The sequence below is a fragment of the Trichosurus vulpecula genome, chromosome 1 (assembly GCF_011100635.1).
Source record: "Trichosurus vulpecula isolate mTriVul1 chromosome 1, mTriVul1.pri, whole genome shotgun sequence".
NCBI classification, from domain to species: domain Eukaryota; kingdom Metazoa; phylum Chordata; class Mammalia; order Diprotodontia; family Phalangeridae; genus Trichosurus; species Trichosurus vulpecula.
Window position 1 is genome coordinate 552,595,252 of NC_050573.1, and position 21,450 is coordinate 552,616,701.

Sequence of the window (21,450 nt, forward strand, 5' to 3'; positions counted from 1 at the left end):
GCCCCCTTCATTTGTTCCCCTCCTCTCCTTTTCCTTCCTTCCCCCTCCTTTCTCCTCCCCTCCACCAGCCTTCCCAGCTCTGACAGGTTGCAGTTTCAGCAAAGGGAGGGGAGAGGGCTGCTGTCCAGCCAGCCGGCTCAGCCTGAGGCCCAGAGCAGGGGATCTCCAAGAAGGGTCTGCTCTTGAAGTGGCTCCTCTTCCATTCTGTGGACTCCTTTCTCCAGGGTCAGGGAAGATGGTGAGGTGGGAGCTGTGGGCCACTGCTGTCTCTTTGGCTTTCCTCTCTAGCCAAGCATTTCCACAGACAGACATTAAAATCAGCCCAGGTGAGTGTGCACCGGGAGGCCTGTGGAGGCCATAAGTCTCAGCTCTTCCTTTCAGGGCATTTTGAAAGGTCATATGGATGCAAATTAGATCAAGCAGAACTCCTCATGTTTCAGAGAGAGCTCCTGTTCTTTCTCAGTGGCTCTTAATGCTGGAATCAGGCCTGGGCTTGCTCAGCTCTGTGACAGCTCCCATTCATAGGGATTATTCTGGACACAGGTCAGCCCAGTCCCAGAGCCCAGGGACATGTTCCAGATGCTAGCTGTGGCGGTGGGGGGTAAATGGAATGAATGACTGGGCCCTCCGAACCCAGGTGGCATAGGCAGAATGCTAGTTTTGCTATTGTAGGGTGATTGCAGTGTGGGGAGACCTCAAGGACCGAGGGGCATTGCCAGACGTTCTCGAGAATTGAGGGATGCCAGGCTTCCTGAGGAGAGAGTTCTAGCAGCTGGTGACCTAGAATAGGTTTGTTTAACTCTTATTTCACAGTTTGAAGCAACAAGAAGTTTCAAATTAAGAGATTTAGTGGAAAAAATACTAGACTTGGCATCAGGAAAGATCTGGGTTCCGATCTTGCTTCTGATCACTAGTGGCCAGTCATTCAGCATCACTGTCTTAACCTGCAGAATCAGGATGAGAAAACTTGTATTAGCTACTTTATTGGACTGTTGTGAAGAAAGTCATTTGCAAACCTTAAAGCCCTCTGCAAATAGGACTTACTACCTATGGTTTCCTATGGTTTATGGAGGTAGTAGGGTGTAGTGAAGCAGCCTCATTCGGGTGGATGTGGACTCAAGACCTATTTCTGATATGTATTGGCTGTACGACCCTGGGCATAATACAAAGCTAAACAGTGGTAGAGCCAGAACGTGTGAATCTCCATCTTAGGATCCCAACTCCAGTTCTCTTTCCACCATCCTACTGTGGTAGAACAACTACCATGGGGTTTAATGGAAAAGTGCTAGAATCAGAGGACCTGGGTTCAAATCTCCCCTTTGGTATTTATTGTCCTTGGGCTCAGTTTCCTCATCTATAAAATGGAGGTGTTGGGCTGGATGGCTTGGGAGGTCCTTCTCAGCTCTAGAGCTGGGATCCTATCAGCTTTTGCCCTATGGGTGAAGCTTGTTGTTTGGAAAGCCATTAAACATAAGAGAAGAGGAAACAGGTTAAGGAGGGGGGTGGTCAGGATGGAAATAAGACTTTTCACTGAGGCAACCAGGTGGTACCACTGATAGAGCATGGACTGAGTTCAAATCACACCTCAGATACTTACCAGCTTTGTGACCCTGGGCAAGTCACTTACTCGCTCTCTGACTCAGTTTCCTTATCTGTAAAATGTGGGTAAAATTAGTACCTACCTCCTGGAGTTGTTAGGAGCGTCTAATGAAGTAATGCTTGTAAAAATGCCTTACAAATTGTACGAGTGTTAGAGAAATGCCAGCTATCCGTATTAGCATTCTTCCTTCACCGCAGTGGACAGAGCATCTGTCTTTAACCCCTCTAGCTCCTAGCACAATACACAGCATCCAGGAAGTGCTTAATAAATGTTTGACGGATGAATGAATGAATGAGCATGTGGAGAACAAAGGAGGAGAACAGAAAAGAAGAGCAGGATGTGTTTGGCAGCCGCCCAGATCTGCCTGGTCTCAGAAGGCCCAGAAGACTCCTGTCTGTACTTCCCTAGAGGAAAGCATTTCGACAAAAGAGCAGCAGGCTGCTGTTTGGGGGCTCCTTTAAAGCTGAATTCCAGCACTCTCTCATCCTGATGTCTCTGAGGAATCTCTAGGGCAGCGCAGGGAGATGGAGCCACCAAATATTCTTTACCTCGGGGAGAAGACTGGTCCTGTTTTTTTTCTTCCTGTCCACAGCTGGGGCAGGAGGGCAGGGAGTAGTCCTTAGAATGCCCGGAGTTGAAGTATTTATGCCTGGGGTGAGGGTAGTGCCTGAAGGCAGCTAAGTGATGCTGTAGATAGGGCACTGGGTCTAGAAGAGCTGAGGTTAAATTCAGTCTCAGGCAGTCTTAGGCAAGTCACTTAACCTCTGTTTGCCTCAGTTTCCTGAACTGTAAAGTGGAAATAGTATTACCTACTTTATGGGGTTGGTGGGAGGGTCATATGAGCTGATATTTGTAAAGCGTTCACCAGGTGCCAGGGCACATAATAGACACTTAATAAATGCTTGTTTCCCTCTGTCTTTCTTTCCTCCCTCTCTTCCTTTCTCCCTCCCTTCCTTCCTTCTTTCCTCCCCTTCCTTCTTTCCTTCCTTCCTTCCTTCTTTCTTCCTCCTTCCTTCATTCCTTCTTTCCTTCCTTTTTTCCCTCCCTCACTCCTTCATTTCCTCCCTCCCTCCTTCCTTCCCTCCCTCCCTCCCTTCCTCATCCTTTCCTTCCTTCCAGAGAGTGTTGGATGGGGATAGGGACTGAATGTGTCATTTAAATGGTATAGAGAACTCCAGAGCGAGGAAACTCTCTCTACCAGGGCAGGTCAGCATCTTCTCTGTGATTGCTTCAGAACTGCCTAGCCCACTGAGAGGTTCTGACGTTCCAGGGTCACGGGCCATCATGTGTCAGAAGCCAGACTGGAATCCACGTGTTCCTGGTTTCAAGGCTGACTCTCTATTTACTGTGCCAGGTATAAGAAAATAAGGGGATGAGTTCAGATTTGGGGGAAGGCCGCCAACCTCCCCATCCTCCTGCCCAGAAGACAAAGAGACTCTTTCCCAGTCAATGCTGCTGAGTGACCAGGGTCTTAGGACTCAGCTCTAAGTTCAGCTCAGAGCTGGCTCCAAATGACGTCTCAGCTGGGCAGAGACAACTATGGAAATCGAATCTGCTCCTACCACCTTCTTTTCTCATTTATTCTTGTGACTGACCTCAGTGGGAGGCAGCAGCCTGTTCTTGAGGCGTTACTTGGCCTTCTGTAGCACGTAACTCGATTGAGTGGGAAGCTGACAAAGTTTTTCTTTAAAAAAACCCAAAGCAACCAAACTGCTCTCACCTTTCCTCACCCCCACCCTCACCCTGAACAAGACCAAGGCTTTCCAAACACTGAATTCAAACATAACAGGTGAAATCTGTGGTGACTCAATGCACAACATCTGGCCAAAGGCCACACAGTTTGGGTCCCCTTTTGTAAACAAGACAGGAAAACTAACCATAGTTGAGTAACAATTGCTTGCATTTGAGTATTGCTTTATGATTTTCAAAGCAATTTCCAAATGCTGGCTGATTTGATCCTCACAACGATCTGGATGTAGGAGAAGGCGACTTCACTTACAGCTAGCAATCTCCCTGAGCCCCTGCCCAGATGAAAGAGAATTTTTTTCCCTGACTACTACTATTGAGTGACCAAGGGTTTAGAACTCAACTTAGAACTTCTGGCCAGAGCCATTCAGTGAGGTCAGTATGGTTACCCTCATTTAATTCTGAGGTCAGTTAATCAGAAAGCATTTTAAAAAAATTTCCCAATTACATGTAAAAAGAATTATTTTCTATTTGTTTTTAAAATTTTTGAGTTCCGAATTTTATCCTCCTATCCTCTTCTTCCTCCTCATTGAGAAGGCAAGCAATTTGAGATAGGTTATTCACTAAGCATTTATTAAGCACCTACTGTGTACCAGGCACTGTGATAAATGAAGGGGATACAAAGAGAGGTAAAAGACAGTCCTTGCTCTCAAGGAGCTCATAGTCTTTTTTTTTTAGGGGGGAAAGCAAGGCAATTGAGGTTAAGTGACTTGCCTAAGGTCAGACAGCTAGTGAGCCTGTCAAGCATCCGAGTTCATATTTGAACTCAGGTCCTCCTTACTCCAAGGCCGGTGCTCTACTCGCTGTGCCACCTAACTGCCCCAGGGAGCTCATAGTCTTAATGGAGAGGCTCACAGCCATCCTAGTTAAGCAGATGATAGCTTTGAAGTCAGGGGAATTAGATTCAAATAACTTGTGTTCTAATTTGCATGATAAATAATTTGGCAAGTCATTTCATTGCTCTGGACCTCAGTTTCCTTGTCTGTAAGATGAGGGGGTTGATTAGATAGCAGCCCCTTCCCCCCAAGTTCCCTTCCAGATTGAGAGGCAGCCTTATGAGGTTTCTGCTTCAGGCCATTGTGAATGGGACCTGGGAATCTGGGACATCTGCTTGTCTAATGCATTATTTCTACTTCTCCATTTCTCATATCCATATCCTTCTCTGCACTCGCATAGCCACTGCCTCGGTGCAAGTTTCATGACCTCTCACTTTGGCTTCTGAGGCCAAAAGGTGGTACAGTGGATAGAGCCTTCGAGTTTGGGTCAGGGAGATCTGGATTCAAATTCTGCCTCACATACTAGCTGTGTGACCATGGGCATGCCACTTAACCCCCTTGTCCTTCAGCTTCCTCATCTATAAAATTGAGAGCTTGGACTAGGAAGGTCCTTTTCAGCTCTAAACCTGTGATCCTATGAGACCTAGGCTTAAAGAGAGCGATCAGCTGGGCCAAGGCCACAGAACCAACTACTAAGCAGTAGAGCTTAGATTCGTACCCACATCTCCCCAAATGTTAAGGATTAGAAGGAATTTCAGAGATCATCTAGACCAAGTCCGTTGCTCTTTCCACTCTGGTCCCCCAAACATTAATCCTGCATTCTGGCCCTGACCTTTGTCTTGCCACTGGATTTCGAGGACTCTGGAGGAGAGAGTGAGGCTGATGACTTTGAGCAGCTCTGCCTCACTTAAGTCCAGTTCACCTGAAAGTCAAGAAAGATGTCGTCCTCATGATGTCACTGGTCCTTTTTGAAAACAAAGGACAAGCAATGAGAAAAACAATCTTGGGAAAGAGGAATGGGAAGATTTTCCTTCTGACACTGGAAAAAGAAAACAAAAAGGTGGATATTTCTATTTCCTATAAGAACGCTATGCTTGCCTCAAGTTCATTCCCCAAAAGGATAGGATAATAGGAAATGAACTTGGAGTAAAGCAGGAAAGCCCATGCATGGGAGAGTATTCCCTTTGCTTTGCTTCCTCAACCTCCCCCCCACCCCAAACAAACAAACAAACCCAGCAACAATCCTGGACTTTGTCCTGGAGTCCCTTGACTCTGAGCTTTTGCCTCATTTTGGGTGAGGGGAAGAACTCAGGCACTGTAACCACTTTCCGTCATCTCCACACAGATGCTGAGACAGTTGTACCCCCCTTCCTTCCACCACCCCTCTTTGCCTCATCTCCCTTAATTAGAATCTAAGCTTGAGGGCAGGAACTGTCTTTCTTGCTTGTATTTATGTCTCCAGCACTTAATACAGTGCCTGGCCCAGGGCATGTGTTTAACAAGTATCTATCTATCTATCTATCTATCTATCTATCTATCTATCTGTCTGTCTGTCTGTCTGTCTGTCTGTGTCTGCCTGTCTGTCTGTGTGTCTGCCTGTCTGTCAATCTATCTATCTGTCTATCTGTCTGTGTGTGTCTGCCTGTCTGTCTACCTATCTCTCTATCTCTCTATCTGTCTGTCTGTGTCTTCCTGTCTATCTGTCTATCTGTCTGTCTGTCTGTGTGTGTCTGCCTGTCTGTCTACCTATCTCTCTATCTCTCTGTCTGTCTGTGTCTTCCTGTCTATCTGTCTATCTGTCTGTCTGTGTGTGTCTGCCTGTCTATCTATCTATCTCTATCTATCTATCTATCTATCTATCTATCTATCTATCTATCTATCCATCTATCTATCTATCTGTCTGTGTGTGCCTGCCTGTCTGTCTTTGTGTGTCTGCCTGTCTATCTATCTATCTCTATCTATCTATCTATCCATCTATCTATCTATCTGTCTGTGTGTGTCTGCCTGTCTGTCTTTGTGTGTCTGCCTGTCTGTCTATCTATCTCTATCACTCTATCTATCTATGTGTGTGTCTAACTGTCTATCTATCTATCTGTCTGTGTCTGCCTGTCTATCTATCTGTCTGTGTGTGTCTGCCTGTCTATCTATCTATCTACCTATTTATATCTATCTATCTATCTATCTATCTATCTGTCTGTCTGTGTATGTCTGCCTGTCTATCTATCCCTATCTATCTATCTATCTGTCTGTCTGTCTGTCTGTCTATCTATCCATCCATTCATCCAGCTATCTATCTGAAAATCAAAAACAAATTCAAGTCGATGCACATTTATAAAATGCCAGCTATGTGTAAAACTCTATACTAGATACAAAAAGAGATAGGATGTAGACCCTGGTCTCTAGGAGCTTATACTCTAATGGGGGAAAGAGGCGCCCAAATCACTGTAACATACAGGGAGAATGAGATGATTTCAAAGGAAAAGTCCAAAGTTCTGTGATCATCCATGAAGGGAAGGGATATTTTCACCTTGAGGAATAGAGTACTCAAGGCCCACGGAGGAGTTGGCACATGAATTAGGCCTTGAAAGAAGAAAGGGAATTCCAACAGATAGAGTTAAGCATGGTGACAGCATGAACAAAGGCATAGAGGTGGGAGAGGAGAGGACAAGAACCGGGACCTCAGAGAAGTCTTGTTTGGCAGAAACATAGAGTATGTGAAGAGTAAACGGCAGAAAATTAGGTTAGAAGGGTGGTTTGGAGTAAGATGTGGAGGGCCTTGACTATCAGTACCAGTAGGCAATGGGGAGCCACTGAAAGTTTTTGAACAAATGAGTGACAAGGTCAGAGATGGTGGAATCTCTTTCTTGGTGAGCCTGATGGGATTGGCTATAGACGGAAGGGATGCGCTAGGCTAAAATCAGCCTGGGACCAAAACTTAAAAACTGGAAAGATAAAGAAGAGCTTAAATGATGGCCAGATTGGAGCTGATTTATGATTTCTAGAGATTCAAAAAACTCTTCTGCATCTCTGTGCTGTCTCAACTAAGGAGCCTGGGCTTCCCTAGAGGAGAAAGGGTCAGCGCTGACCTGTCACAGCCCTGTTTCTGCTGTATTTAACTGTAGGTCACCACAGGCATCAGTTGCTCCATGAAGCAAATCAGATTAATGAGAAGAAGTGGGGAAAGGCTGTCAGAGAAAGTTGTATGGAGGTCACTGCCCAGGTGTCTAGTTTCCTACACCTTCTATTTACTGTTGAAATGTTCTCCTGGCTTTTAGAATTTAGGAGAGGCCCGACTAGACACAGGAACAAGATAGCTCCTTCTCAGAAGCCCTTCTCTCATTGAAGGATCTCTTTAGGAATGTACTAGAAGGAGTGTTTGATGGTTTTGGTTCCAGAAGATTTGGGCTCAATTTAGCAAGTCACTTAACCTCTGTAGGCCTCAGTTTCTCCATCTATGCAATGGAAATAAAAATCCTTGCACTACCTATGTCACAAGGATGTTGTAAGAAGGCGCCACGACGATTTGAATGGGCTACAAAAATGTGAGCTATTTATTGCTGTTGTTTGTCCTTCATTCTTGAAGAGGACCAAGGACATCGTGAGGGTGCTATCATGACTTTCAGGTGAACAGGATTTAAGTGAGGCAGAGCTACACAAAGTTGTCAACCTATTCTCTCCTCCAGGGTCATCAAAATCCAGTGGTAAGACAGCAGTCAAGACTGGCGATGGTCTGGGATGTGGTGGATGACCTCAGCCTTTCTAAATTAAGGCCTTTCCCAAGCCTCAGTTTGTCTGAGGCAACACCCATTCAATGATCAAGGGCTAGGCCATAGAGCCTTGGGATAAGGGCTATTGTTGACCATGCAATAAGCCAGAGCTGATAGTGGGTGTTAGTTGGAGGTAAGTATTTTGTTAAATGAGTGTAACAACAATGTTGCTAGCAGCTACTGTGGTTGTATAAGGCCAATAACACCAGCACACAGGAGGGCTGCTAGCACATGTTCTTTGATCTGCTTTTCTGAGGAAAGCAACTTTAAGGGGTTTACAATCTCATTTTAACTAAACATACATATATCATTCACTTAGTTCAGGGGAAAAAGTCAGCACCTTGAACTTCAGAGAAAACACAAACAGAAATGACAAGCAGAAATTATATAAACGGAGCAAATAACACAAATCAGCAGATAAGGCTTATGTCTCTCCATAGCAATGCATACATAGTTACCAGAGAGAGAAGCACCAACATCTGAGTTTTCAAAGCCCAGGGGCTCCTTAATGGCTACCCAGAGTCTCATCTGGTGAAATCCCAGGAATGCTCTTCCAATGAGTGAGCTCCAAGCAAAATGCTAACCTCAGAGTATATATAGACTTCTTCAGGGTCAGAGGGCATCACAACCATGTGACCTAGGCCTTCCCATGACTTAAGTAGGTGATCAAAGATTCTGGCTTCAATCAAAGACTCTTGATTGAAACAAAAGCAAGACTCAATCAAAAGCACTTGATAGCCTTAGTTCTGAGAAACACTCAAACAAAAAAGAACAAAAAGTCCCGTCCTGCTTGTCATTACAATGGGGTAGAAAATGAGAAGCTCAGAAGCTTCCTGGAACAGTTGCCTTGGAATCTTGGGAATCCTGTCCCAGAAACAAACCTATATCATCAGGGAGGGCCTTGGCACACGCCCAGTGGTGCTCCTAGCATTATGGTATGACCTTCACAGAAAGGGTCCCACAACAGGTAAGAATCTGGGGCAGGTTAAAGAACTATGATGATGAGGCCAAGCACAAAAACCCAATTCCCACATTGGCTCTTTAGCTTTGGTGATTATAAATTATACCACTACTCTTGGCCAGCTATCTAGATAGAAAAAGATGACTTGGTTTCAGATCCTAGCTCTGCCATTTGCTCATTGAAAAGACTTGGAAAAGCCTCTCGTTGTCTCATATGTAAAATGGAGGTGATGATATATTCATTCCCACCTCATAGGACTTTTGTAAGGGAAGTACTTTATGTGCTGTGAAGTGCTATATAAATAAGAGTTTATTATTAGTCACAAGGAGATATTAAAAGACATTATGAATAGTATAGCACAGTCTATCCCTGCTAATGGAGAAATCCTACTTGTGCAGATAGTTGAAAATAATATGTCTACCATAAATTGTAAGTTTTTGAGATGAGGGAGCTACATCTCATTCATATTTGTATCTCCTTCAGTATCTTTCATCTGGACTTGTGATTTCATTAACTTGGGAACTCCTAAAGCAGAAACTCCTTTCTTTGATACCACTCAGCAATTCATCTGTAACTTGTAGCTTTAGAGAGCTGTCCAAGGTAATGAAATAAGTGACTTGCCCCAGGTCTCAGAGCTGGTATGTATCAGAGGAAGGACTGAACCTGTCTCTTGGATTTCAAGGCTAGCTGATCTCCTATCCATGACAATACTTTGCTTTACATTGGACATATAAGTTATTCAAATGTGAGGTGTCTAAAAACATTTATTGGAGCAGCTAGGTGGTACAGTGGATGGATCACCAGCCTGGAGTCAGGAAGATTCCTCTTCCTGAATTCAGATCTGGTCTCAGATGCTTATGAGCTATGTGACCCAGGGCAAGTCACTTAACCCTGTTTGTCTCAGTTTCCTTACCTAAAAAATAATGAGCTGGATAAGGAAATGGCAAACCTCTCCAGTATTTTTGCCAGAAAAGCCTCAAATGGGGTTATGATAAGTTGGACACAACTGAAATAATTAAACAACACCAAAAATATTGATTGAATAGAATTATGTTTAAAAATTATATAATGTAAAGCTGAAAGGGAGGTTAGAGGTCATCTAATCTAGTGTTTTCCCAACGCAGACTATTCTGAGAACTGATAAATATATAAATTGTTTACCATGGACCATTCCATTCTCTGCAATCTTAGCTGACCAAACACCACAGAAGAGGGTCCTTGGAAAATTGGGACCCAGGGAAGAGGAGAAAGAGAGTGAAGAATAAATATTTTTAAGGTTAGAGGTTGTTGCTGTTGTTCTTAAAAGAAGGACCCTTTCTAATAAAACTTTTGCAAATGAGTAAAATTTATCACAGACTAATGATGGTCTTTGAACTAGTGGTTGGGAAAAAAAAACTGAAACTAAACTTTTCATTTTCTAGATAAAAGAACTGAAAATCAGAGGAGTTAAGGACTTGTCCAAGGTCACACAGGCTAATTAGTGCCAGGTCTCTGATTTTGAATCCAGTATTATTTTTGCTACAATACACTACCTCTCTCAACTTGAGAAACAAACAAAACTAACATAGTACCTTGTAAAAGAGCATATTGGATGATATTCTTGAGGGGCACTTGGTAGGTGAAGGGATATACTAAAAGCAACTTTATAAAAATGGATGTCTATCAACTACTCTTCCATGTCTCTTAGTCAGAGATTCTTTTGTTAATTGGCTTTTCCATTTAATTTGAATTTCCTTCTACTGAAAGTACTGACCTCTATTGATGTTTTCTACTCCTTTGCATTCTATCCCTAGTGTGGGAAATTAGCTAAGGCTAATTCAAAGGCACCACTCCATCGGTTTCACTTTAGCCATCCTCAACTCCTTTCTCTCCTCCATCACATCTTGTTTCTCTCTCTCACTTTGTCAAAGACCCCACAGCCACTAAATGTCTATAGTAAAGAAGGAAGCAGCAGTAGGAGAGGCTAGTCATGGCTGTGCTAGAAAGCTAGAAAACACTGACCTAATATGACAATTTGGTTCCTCAAGGTTTCTGGGGACTAAAATGTATGCATAGCAATACAACCAACAAACTTTACTTATTCATTTTATGAATTGGCATACGTGATATAGAATTTCTATACAGGGTACAGGGTTAAGTGTTAAGAGATCTGGTTCATTGTCCTGGCTCTGCCACTAGGTATCCTTGGCAAAGCTACTTCCCTCTGCTTCAGTTCCCTTGTTCAGTTCTCTTTTCTCACTACATCCTAAAGCAATAGGTAAAATTTAGTAAGAAAACAAAAGGCCTGGAGTCAGAAAGACCTAAGTTCAAATCCAGCCTCAAACACTTACTAGCTATGTGATCCTGGGCAAGTCACTTAACTGCTATCTGCCTCAGTTTCCTCATCTGTAAAATGGAGATAATGATAACACTTACCTTCCATGGTTATTATGAAGATCAAGTGAGATAATCCTTGTAAAATCCTTAGCATGGTGCCTAACACATAATAGGCACTATATAAATGTTAGCTATTATTATGTAAACATGTATATACATATATATATATATATATGTGTGTGTGTGTGTGTGTGTGTGTGTGTGTGTGTGTGTGTGTGTGTATACACATTTCCATCCACTTTCTGGCCTTCTTTTTCTCCAGCCTTGCCAGAGATGATTCAGCCCTATCCATGTCCTCTGTTCTGGATGGAGTATGAAGGTTACTGCTATAGATTCTTCCCTCTCAATAAGACCTGGGCTGAAGCTGACCTTTACTGTGCAGAGTTCTCCATCGGGACAAAGTCAGCCAAACTGGCCTCCATCCACAGGTGAGCTTAGCAGGAATTCGTTAGCTCTTGCTACCTCTCATGCCCATGACATTCTCCTTTTCTACTTAGAAGGGGTTGGGGTAGAGTTTGGGAAGGATGAGTAGGGGATAAGTTTTCCAAGTGGAGTTTCTCTTTTGCAATTGAAAATAGATCCTACCCAGGGTAATTTCTTTTTGAAATAGTTCTGGCCATCATAAGACAAATATTCATATTGGCTAGGGGTGTCACTCTGGGAAAGTCCTTGAACTTCTCTAAGCTGCTTTCCTCATCTGTAAAATGGTGATGATAATAGTACCTACATCTTATATTCACCTATTTGTGAGGGTCAAATAAGGTAATATATGTAAGGTGTTTTGCAAACCTTAAAGCACCTAATAATTATTATTACTGGGGCAGCTAGGTGGTGCAGTGAGTACAGCACCAGCCCTGGAGTCAGGAGGACCTGAGTTCAAATATGGCCTCAGACACTTGACACACTTACTAGCTGTGTGACCTTGGGCAAGTCACTTAACCCCAATTGCCCTGCCAAAAACAAAACAACAAAAGAGCAATAAAAAATTATTATTATTAATAGCACTATTAACAAGACACTGGCTGAAAACTCCTTTCATCAACAGGCATTTTTCCTGTAAAGGTCTCATGGTGAGAGATATAAACATCATCCTTCTCTCCAAAGATCACTAAGTAGGTCTCAAAGATCTTCATTAAGGAAGAAGGTGGTCTTTTGCTATATCAAGGGGGTTAATTATCAACTCTGGATTCAAGATGTCTTCATAAGCATAGGAAAGAGAGCTCAAACCCCCACTAGATTGTGAGTTTCTCAAGACCAGAGACTGTCTTTTGCCTTTTTTTATCACCAGCACTTAGCACAGTACCTGGCATGTAGTAGGTGCTTAATAAATACTTATCAATCTGTTCTGGGTACAAAATCAATTTCATGAATAAAAATATGAGTGAATAAGTCTAAAGGTATGGCTTCTTGCCTTTATCACATGCAATAGGCATATTTGATTTGTGGCCTGCAAGAAAGGCTGACTACTTTGCATAGCTCTGTCTCACTTAAAGCCAATTCATGTGCAAGTCAAGACATCACCCTCGTGATTCTTCTTTGGGAATGAAGGATGAACAACAACAGCAAGAAATGAGACTCAAGACTCAGTGGGGATTACTTGTCAGCTATTCTAACCCCGAGACAGACATCCTAATCTTTCCTGGTATCCCCTTGCTTTGTGGGACAGAGACTTTATAAACAGGATGCCATGTCAATTAGTCATTGAATATTTATTAAATGCCTATTATGTGCAAGACATTTTGCTAGTCATTTATGGTGGTGCATTTAGAGAAATAGGGCAGCTCGGTGGTGCAGTGGATAGAGTGCCAACTCTGAAGTCGGGAAGGCTCATCTTTCTGAGTTCAAATCCAGCTTCAGATACTTACTTGCTGTGTGACCCTAGGCAAGCCACTTAACCCTGTTTGCCTTGGTTCCTTATCTGTAAAATGAGCTGGAGAAGGAAATGGCAGACCACTCTAGTATCTTGGCCAAGAAAACCCCAAATGGGAAAACAAAGAGTCAGACATGGCTGAAAAGGACTGAACAACAAACCAACAACAAAATTTAGAGAAGTGCGATGTGTTCCCTGCCCTGTAGGAGTTTACAAGGGCCTTGATGAGATATAAGCAGAAGGGGAAAAGAGAATCCATTATTGTAGTCATTTTGGGGAAAGTCCTTCTCTTTCCAACATCAGCAGTGAAGGGGATAAGACCTTCTTTCCCTCCCAGCCCTCAGGCTCCTCTCCAGCCTAAACTCCCCCCCCCAGCCTCCTGACTCTACATTCTCCTGTACCTGCCTGTTGAGAGGTGAGCTTCTCAGCCTTCACAAGACACGTCACCAACCACTAGGAGATTGGACCCTGATCTCATGGGTCTCTCATAGGCTCTCTCTCCAGTAATTGTTGCTCAGTCTGGACTTGTTCCTCAATGGTTATCATTGGTTACCATCACTAATCACTTATACTTGCCCCATTCCTGTGATTCTGAACACTCCCCCCGCCACCATTTCCCATCCCCGATTTCCTTTTCTTTTACTCCCATCTACCTCCTCCTAATCTTTCTAAAATCTCAATCCAGATTGATCTGACCCTTCTACTGTGCCCCAGGGAATTCCTGTTACATAATTTAACATTTTCTTTTCATTTGCTCCTTCCATCTTCTGTCATTCCCCAAGAACTGGCTCCCTCCAGATAACATTACTTTCTTTGATACTCTTTCTAATATTGATATGCTTTCTCTCATATTCCCTGAATCACTGGTCATAGTGGCTGAGTCAGAATATTTCATGCTTCTGGCCCTTGGTTCTTCCCTAGGCCTAGGCCTTCTGCATTGGTTACATTTTCCTCCCTTCCCTGTCCAGACCCCACAGTGCATCAATTCAACTCTACACTATCCTCTACTCCATAATCCCATGCCCATCTTACCAAACTCCACTCATGGATTACTTTCATCATTCTCCCTTCACTCCTATTTATGGGACTCTTAATAGAGCTGGAGAGAATCATGTAACCATGCTGACAGGGACAACTACAAAATGATGTTATCAGTTGGGCCATCAAAGTAGCAAGGCAATAATTCTACTCTTTTATAACCAATTCACTATCCTACTCTCCATAGTGACTGTTCAAATGTTCTTTTCTCTCCTCAAGCCTCCCATGGAACTTCCCGTCCCCTGTCTCTCAGATAAGAACCTCACTCAAACTTAACCACAGAAATTGAGGCCATTCATCCATTCACTCCCTCTTCTCTCTTTCTTTCACGTTTCCCAGATATCTTCCACCACAATCCTGTCCTTTACTCCAGACTTGAATGAAGACACGGCCCCAAAGTCCATGTGCACTCTTAAGCCCGTCTCATCCCATCTTCTCTCCAGATTGCCGCTATTATCATCCCCATTCTGTCTGCAATGTCTCCCAGTCTGTTGGTTCCCTCTCTGCTACCTACAAACATGTCTATACCTCTTTCATCCTTCAAAAACCTTCAGTAGATCCTACCACCCTTACTAGTGTTCATCCTATATTTCCCCTCTATTTCTCAACTAAATTCCTTTGGGAAGGCAATCTGCAGTCACTGCCTCTACTTCTCCTTTTAATCTATTCTGAACACTTTACAGCCTTGCTTCTAACCTCATCCTTCAGCTGAAACTGCTCTTTCCAAAGTTATTGAGGATTTGTTAATCACCAAATCTAATGCTCCTTTTTCAATACTCATCCTTCTTGACCTTTGTTGTATCAAGAGTATCTCTTGGTGTTCTCTCCTCTCTCTGTTCTTTCCTGGTTCTCTCTGACTGACTTCTTAATCTTTTTTTTTCTAGTTCTTTATCCTATCCAGTTGCCATTCTATTTTCTCCCCAGTTGATGGGCTGTTCCCTTTGGATAGTCCTTCTACAATTCTAGGTTTGCTGGAGGCGATACATTTCTTTTCTCTGGCACATCAGATGACTCATAGAATCACAGACTTTCAAATGATACCTGATCTCTACTATAACCCTGACAAGCAGCCATCTAGTCTCCTCTCAAAGACTAACGATGGGGGGGGGGGGGGGGAATGGAGTTGTTCTGCTGCTTTTGGACAGCTCCAACTATTAGAATGTTTTTCCTGACATCGAGCCTAAATCTGCCTCTTTGTTACTTAATGACTAGGTATGATAATGCTAGTCCTACTACTGCTAGTAATAACACCTAGCATTTATATAGTACTTTATCTTATCTCATTTTATGATCACAACAACCCTAAGAGGTACCTATCTAACAGATAGGGTTATTATTAGCCCCATTTTACAAATGAGGAAACTGAGGGAGAGTTTAAGTAGTTTGTTCAGGGTCACATAGCTCACAATGTGTGAGGCTGGATTTGAACTCAAGTCTTCCTGATTCTGAGCGTGCTTCTGTGTTTACTATATCCCCTTGCCACTTCTGGTTCTGCCAAAGAGAACAAGTCTTCATTCCTTCTTTTCCATGACATTCCTTTAAATACTTGAAAATAGCAGTCATACCTGCTACTCCTCCTAAGTCTCCTCCAGTTCTTTCAGCCAATCCTTCTATGGCATGGTTGCAAGGCTCTTCATCCTCCTCTCCTTTGGACGCTCTTCAGCTTATCAATGTCCTTCCTAACTTGGGGCACCCATCCATGAACACAATACTCCAGATGCCTGGTGAGGGCAGAGTACAAAGAGACTCTCACTTTCCATTCCTAGAGGCGATGCCTCTCCCAAAGCTACGCATCTCCTTTCTTTGTTGCCACGCTATAAGGCTGTCTTATATGTAGTCTGCAGTCTCCCAAAACCCCCAACTGTTTTTATAATAATGCCTACCATTTATGTTGTGCCTACTAAGTGCCAGGCGCCAAGTTAAGTGCTCTACAAATGTTGTTTTGTGTTACCCTCACAACAACCCTGGGAGGTAGATGCTATTATCATCTTCATTTTACAGTTGAGGAAACTGAGGCAGACAGAGGTTGTTACTTGCCCAAGGTCACACAGCTAGTAAGTGTCTGAGGCCAGATTTGAACTCAGGTCTGTCCTGATTCCAGGCCCAGTGCTCAATCTACCGCATCACCTAACTGCCTCTAGCAAAGTCTGCATTAACCCAGCCTCCTCCCATCCCTGTATTTTAATTTTTTTTTTTAGCCCAAGCATAAGACTTCAGATTTAGTCCTATTGATGAATTGGAACAAACGGATGAATATTTCTCTGTTGTGAATTCCTGTCACACAGAATTCCCCAGTGGCCTCCAGAGTCTTGAAGGAAGGAGTGGTTCTCATCATTCATGCCTCAGGGCACTTAGTACTTCCCAGGATGAAGGTCCCAGAAGCATCCTGTTCCTCCCCACCCCCAACACTTACTTAAGCCTTCTCACATTAGAACCAGTCACAGTGAACAGCACTCAGTAACTAGAGAACACAGTCCCTTAATAATATATATGCTGATATGTTATATATGTATATTACACACACACACACACACACACACACACACACACTGATGCACCAGGAAAACTCTGAAGTGAAACTGAAGGATCATCCTCCTATGAAGAAGGAATCGCATTCATTTAAACCAAAGGCACGCAGGTCCTCTGAACCCTCGCTTCATCCCTAAGGATAAGTAAAAAGCTGCGTCACATCAGCAGAGTCAGATCTGGGTCATTCCCGTCGGAGCTTTGCAGATGGTGCAGGAAGTGTGGACTTCATCAGCATGCCCTCATTGCCAGTTCTTCAAGTGAGAGATTGAAGAAAATGGAATGATGCATGATTATTTTCACACGTGGAGGAAGGAGGGAGGTGGTCTTACCCATAAGCATTATTAATAATCATCATAACAATAATATTAATAATTGACAAATTTATAAAGTGCTTTAAAGGTTGCAATTCCATGATCTCATTTGAGCCTCACAACAACCTTGTGAGATGGGTCATACTGGTGTTCTTTTTGCCAGATGAGGAAACTGAGGCTCAGCAAAGTTAAGTGACTTATGGTGACAAAGATAGAAGCATCAGAGGTGGGATTTTGAACCCAAGTCCACCTGACTTCAGATCAATTACAAAAAAGAAAAGGGATGCTCTCACCACCAGCACTGGCCCCAGTGGAAAAGGCATGACTCTTCTTGCTCTGAGAGCTGTTTGCTAAATAATAAAAGAAAGCAAACATATACATATATATATATGTGTGTGTGTGTAAATATAAATATGTCTGTATGCTGTGTGTATATGCATGTCTGTATGTATGTGCATATATATGTGTGTATGTATGTATAAACTTAACATACAAGTTTAACTATGTAACCTCTCCATCTATGTAACCTCTCCATCTCCATCCCCACCACTCATGAAATTCCACTAGAGTCCGTCTGTCCTCAGGTCTCTCTCCAATCTAGTTCATTCTCCACACAACTACGACAGTGGTTTTCCTAAAGCACAGGTCTGACCGTGTTATTCCCTTACTCAATAAACTCCAATAACTCCCTATTACTTCTAAGATTAAATATAACACCCTCTGTTTGGCATTTAAAGCTCTCCATAACCTGGCTCCTTCCCATCTTCTCAGTCTTTTAACTCCCTGTCCAAGCACCCCTTACTGGTTGTTTTTTGGGCCCTCCGGGCTCAGAGTGAATGTAAATAGTAACTATTTCTCTTTGGACCAGCAACCCTGAGGGTCTTCCCCTCCCAGCTTGATATTTTTTAATTAAAGGGGCCATCCCTTGACTCACTTCTTAAAGAGGCCTATTCATTGAATGGGCGGTGCCTCACTCAAAGTGGGAATTTGAAAAGCCCTTAGTTTAAAAGGGCCAAGGTCCTTAAAAGGGCCACCGCATCCTGGGCCATCTTTAGTCATCTTGATCTGCATCTGGCCACTGGACCCAGATGGCTCTGGAGGAGAAAGGGAGGCTGTTGACTTAGCACAGCCCTCCCTTACTCAAATCAAAGTCAATTGGAAGTCATCATCTCCTTGATGTCATGGTTCTCTTTGAGAATGACGTACAAACCATACCACAACAACAACCACACACAGCCCTTTCATATACTCTGTAGTCCAGCCATACTTACATACTTGCTGTTCCTCACACATAACTCTTCATCACCGTGCCTTTGCACTGTCTATCTCCCATGTCTGGAATGTTCTCCCTCCACTCTTAAATCTTTAACTTCCTTTAAGACTTAAGTCAAATGCCTCCTCTTCCTAAAGTTCTTTCCCATCACCCCAACATGTAGTGCCTTCCTCTCTAGGGCTACCTTCCCTCTACTCCATATTTATGCTGTATGTATCAGTTTCTGTATATATTGTTTCTCCCTTTCGAATGTAAACTCCTTGAGGGCAGGGGCTGTTTTTGCTTTTTCTTTGTATCTATAAATGCCACAAGCAGAGTGCCTGGCATACAGTAAATGCTTAATAAATGCTTTTTGATTGATCAATTGACTGGAAAATGTTAGCATAAAACTATGTTATCCTTTCCTTCATAGTTGGGAAGAGAATGTCTTTGTACATGATCTTGTAAACAGCTGTGTTCCAGGGATACCAACAGACATCTGGATGGGACTTCATGACCGGAGACAGGTGAGAAGAATAGCTGCTCATCTACTGAAACCACACATCAATGAAGGTCTGATATATGCACGATGGTTCTTTTATCTTTCATTTTAACAAAAATCTTAACCTAGGATTTACTGTTGTAACCCTAGTCTCAAAGCCCATTGGGATTAGGATTCTATCCTTGTTGGTGGAGATTAATACCCTGCACCTTCATGAGGGTGTTCTGCCAAATCCACCGTACCCCTCATGCAAGCACAGGATATTTATCTCCATCAATGAGGAAAGAGTTCTATACCAATGGGCTTTGGGGTTATACTATACTGAACTATATAGCTCTAGAACATTTCTCTAACCATAGAAACATAGAACTTTAGAGTTGGAAGAGTCATTAGAGATCATTAAGTCTGACCTCTACCAGATACTTGAAGTTCCTCTGTAGCATCCCTAACAAATTCCCATCCACTTTCTGCTTAAAGACCTTCATTTTCAAGGAATTTATGATTTCCCGACAACTCTAACTTTGAAAATGTCTTCCTCACACTCAACTCAAATGAATCCATGATCTCCTCATTGTAATAATAATGATATAATAAGAACAGTTAGCCGTTATTTAGCACTTCAGGGTTTACAAAGTGCTTTACAAATATTATCTCATGTTGCCCTCACAACAATCCTGGAAGGTTATTGCTGTTATTATCCCCATTACAGATGAGAAGACTGAGGCAAACATAGATCAAGCGACCTGCCTAAGGTCACACAACTGCTAAGTATTGGAGGCAGGCTTTCAATTCGGATCTTTCTGACCCCAGGTCCAGTACTGTAGTCACTGCACCACCTAGCTGTCTAATTGGAAGTGTTTCCGTCAAAGATACTGATTGAAACTCTTAAGTTCTCCCCTTCAGTGAATCCACTAAACTGCCGGGTAATTTCCTCGATTTTTCTTGATACCATCAGGATATCACTGGAGTATATGGACTGTCCATTGGTTGTTCCACTTTCTCTACATGACCAGCCCATTTTATTTCTTGATCATACATTTCTTTGATGTTTCCTTTATTTTGGTCCTTCTTTGTAGTTCCTTCTTTGTTGTATGTTCCTAATTTTTAACTGAAATTTGCTTCATTTCAACTCTTGATCCTCTTTGAGGGCAACTAGCATAACTTTTAAAAAACACACTCATTCACAGGAGAAGGTCCCTATTCTATATGTCTCCAGCCTTGCCTAATCCTCATCGCTGCATGCACCGATGTGAGTAATGGTCAGATCTGTGCCACGTGTCATAAATTCTTGATCTTCTTGCACCCCATTTGCCCCTTGCCTCTGGATGGGGTATACAACAGGAAGGTCAGTTTGAATGGACAGATGGCACATCCTATGACTACAACTACTGGGATGGAAATCAGCCAGATGATGGCATCCATTCTGCCCTCGAGGAGGAAGACTGTGTGCAGATCTGGTATCGACACAATAGTGGTAGGTACTTTCAAATGATGAATGGGGTTATAATTGAGCAAGGGAAGAGGATTGACAATCTCCCCCTAAATAAAATAATCATGCACTCCCTTGGATTTATGGGTCCATTTACTTTGTCCAGTATGGCTTTAAGTGATGGGATTCCCTAACGATCTTAGGTTAGGTTAGCCGGGTCATACATACATGGGCAAGGCAAAGGGATATAAAGGAAAGCTGGGCTGTCCCAATTCACACACTAAACTGCTTTATGACTGTGGTCAAATCACTTAATTTCTTGATACTCCAGATCTTCAACACACGCATCCTAACTCTACAATAGTGTTGTTGTCAAAATCAAGACAGAGAGATAGAAAGAACTTTGGAAAATTAAAAGGCATTATGCATATACAAGATATTATTATTAACAATTAAAATATGTTCCCTCTGTGGCAAAAAGAATCGGGGGGGCAGAGAGGGAGTGAGAGAGAGAGAGAGAGAGAGAGACACGGAGGGAGGGAGGGAGAGAGAAAAGTGGGTGGAGAGAGCACACATTTATTAAGTATATGCTAGGCTAGGTACTGTATTAAGCACTGGGAATACAAATACAAACAAAAAGAAGACAGTCTTTATCCTCAAGAGGCTTACGTTCTAATGGGAGAAGGCTAAGCAGGAAAAATCTGGAGAGCCAGGAGTGAGCAAGGAAAGAAGCTATCTCTGTCTGGGCACTCAAATGGAGATTCTGAGCAAGAACTCACAAATGGAAGGAGGGGGCTGACCACAGAGGCAGAGGCATCTCCAGGGTAAAAAGGCAGCTGGAAAGAACATGGAGAAGTCTGGAGAGTCAAAAGTGGAGCCATGAGAGAAATGTGTGTTTAGATGTGTGACCTACTAAGTCAATTCTTAGCTCACATTGGTTGGGAGGGCTCTTATTCCAAAGGGCAAACCTTAACCCAGATCTTTTGTTCTGTCCCTCTTCCACAGCTCTAAGATCATGGAATGATAATGCCTGCAGCCAGAAATTCCCATTCGTGTGCAAGATCCCATCGAGGACTATTAATTGACCAACTTTCCTCTTCAGAAATGATCTTAGACTCTAGTTCCTTTTTATAGCAGTGCCTGGCACAATATTGATGCTCTGTCCGAGTTAGGTTACAATGAAGGCAAGTCCCACAGAAAACACTGGAAAACAAACCTTAGCCTCAGGGAATGGCACCCCCCCCACACACACACGCATGCACACATGCCTGGGAGCCTAGTCTCACCTCTGGG

At 43.0% G+C, this 21,450-nt stretch overlaps 1 protein-coding gene across 1 annotated transcript; it reads left to right on the forward strand.

The window, feature by feature from the left end:
• The first annotated feature begins 235 nt into the window (after positions 1-235).
• CLEC19A (C-type lectin domain containing 19A) lies at positions 236-21,242 on the forward strand. The gene is made up of 5 exons (XM_036739257.1): positions 236-326; positions 11,489-11,654; positions 18,660-18,753; positions 20,070-20,202; positions 21,163-21,242. Exons 1-5 carry the CDS (start codon positions 236-238, stop codon positions 21,240-21,242), a joined length of 564 nt encoding a protein of 187 aa, XP_036595152.1.
• Positions 21,243-21,450: the final 208 nt, after the last annotated feature.

What these genes read in the sequence shown, in the direction of transcription:
- CLEC19A (XM_036739257.1), top strand. Translation starts at nt 236, where the DNA reads ATGGTGAGGTGGGAGCTGTGGGCCACTGCTGTCTCTTTGGCTTTCCTC. An exon ending in AGACATTAAAATCAGCCCAG is followed by an intron (nt 327 to 11,488) that starts GTGAGTGTGCAC and finishes CTTTTTCTCCAG; the next exon opens with CCTTGCCAGAGATGATTCAG. An exon ending in CTGGTATCGACACAATAGTG is followed by an intron (nt 20,203 to 21,162) that starts GTAGGTACTTTC and finishes CCTCTTCCACAG; the next exon opens with CTCTAAGATCATGGAATGAT.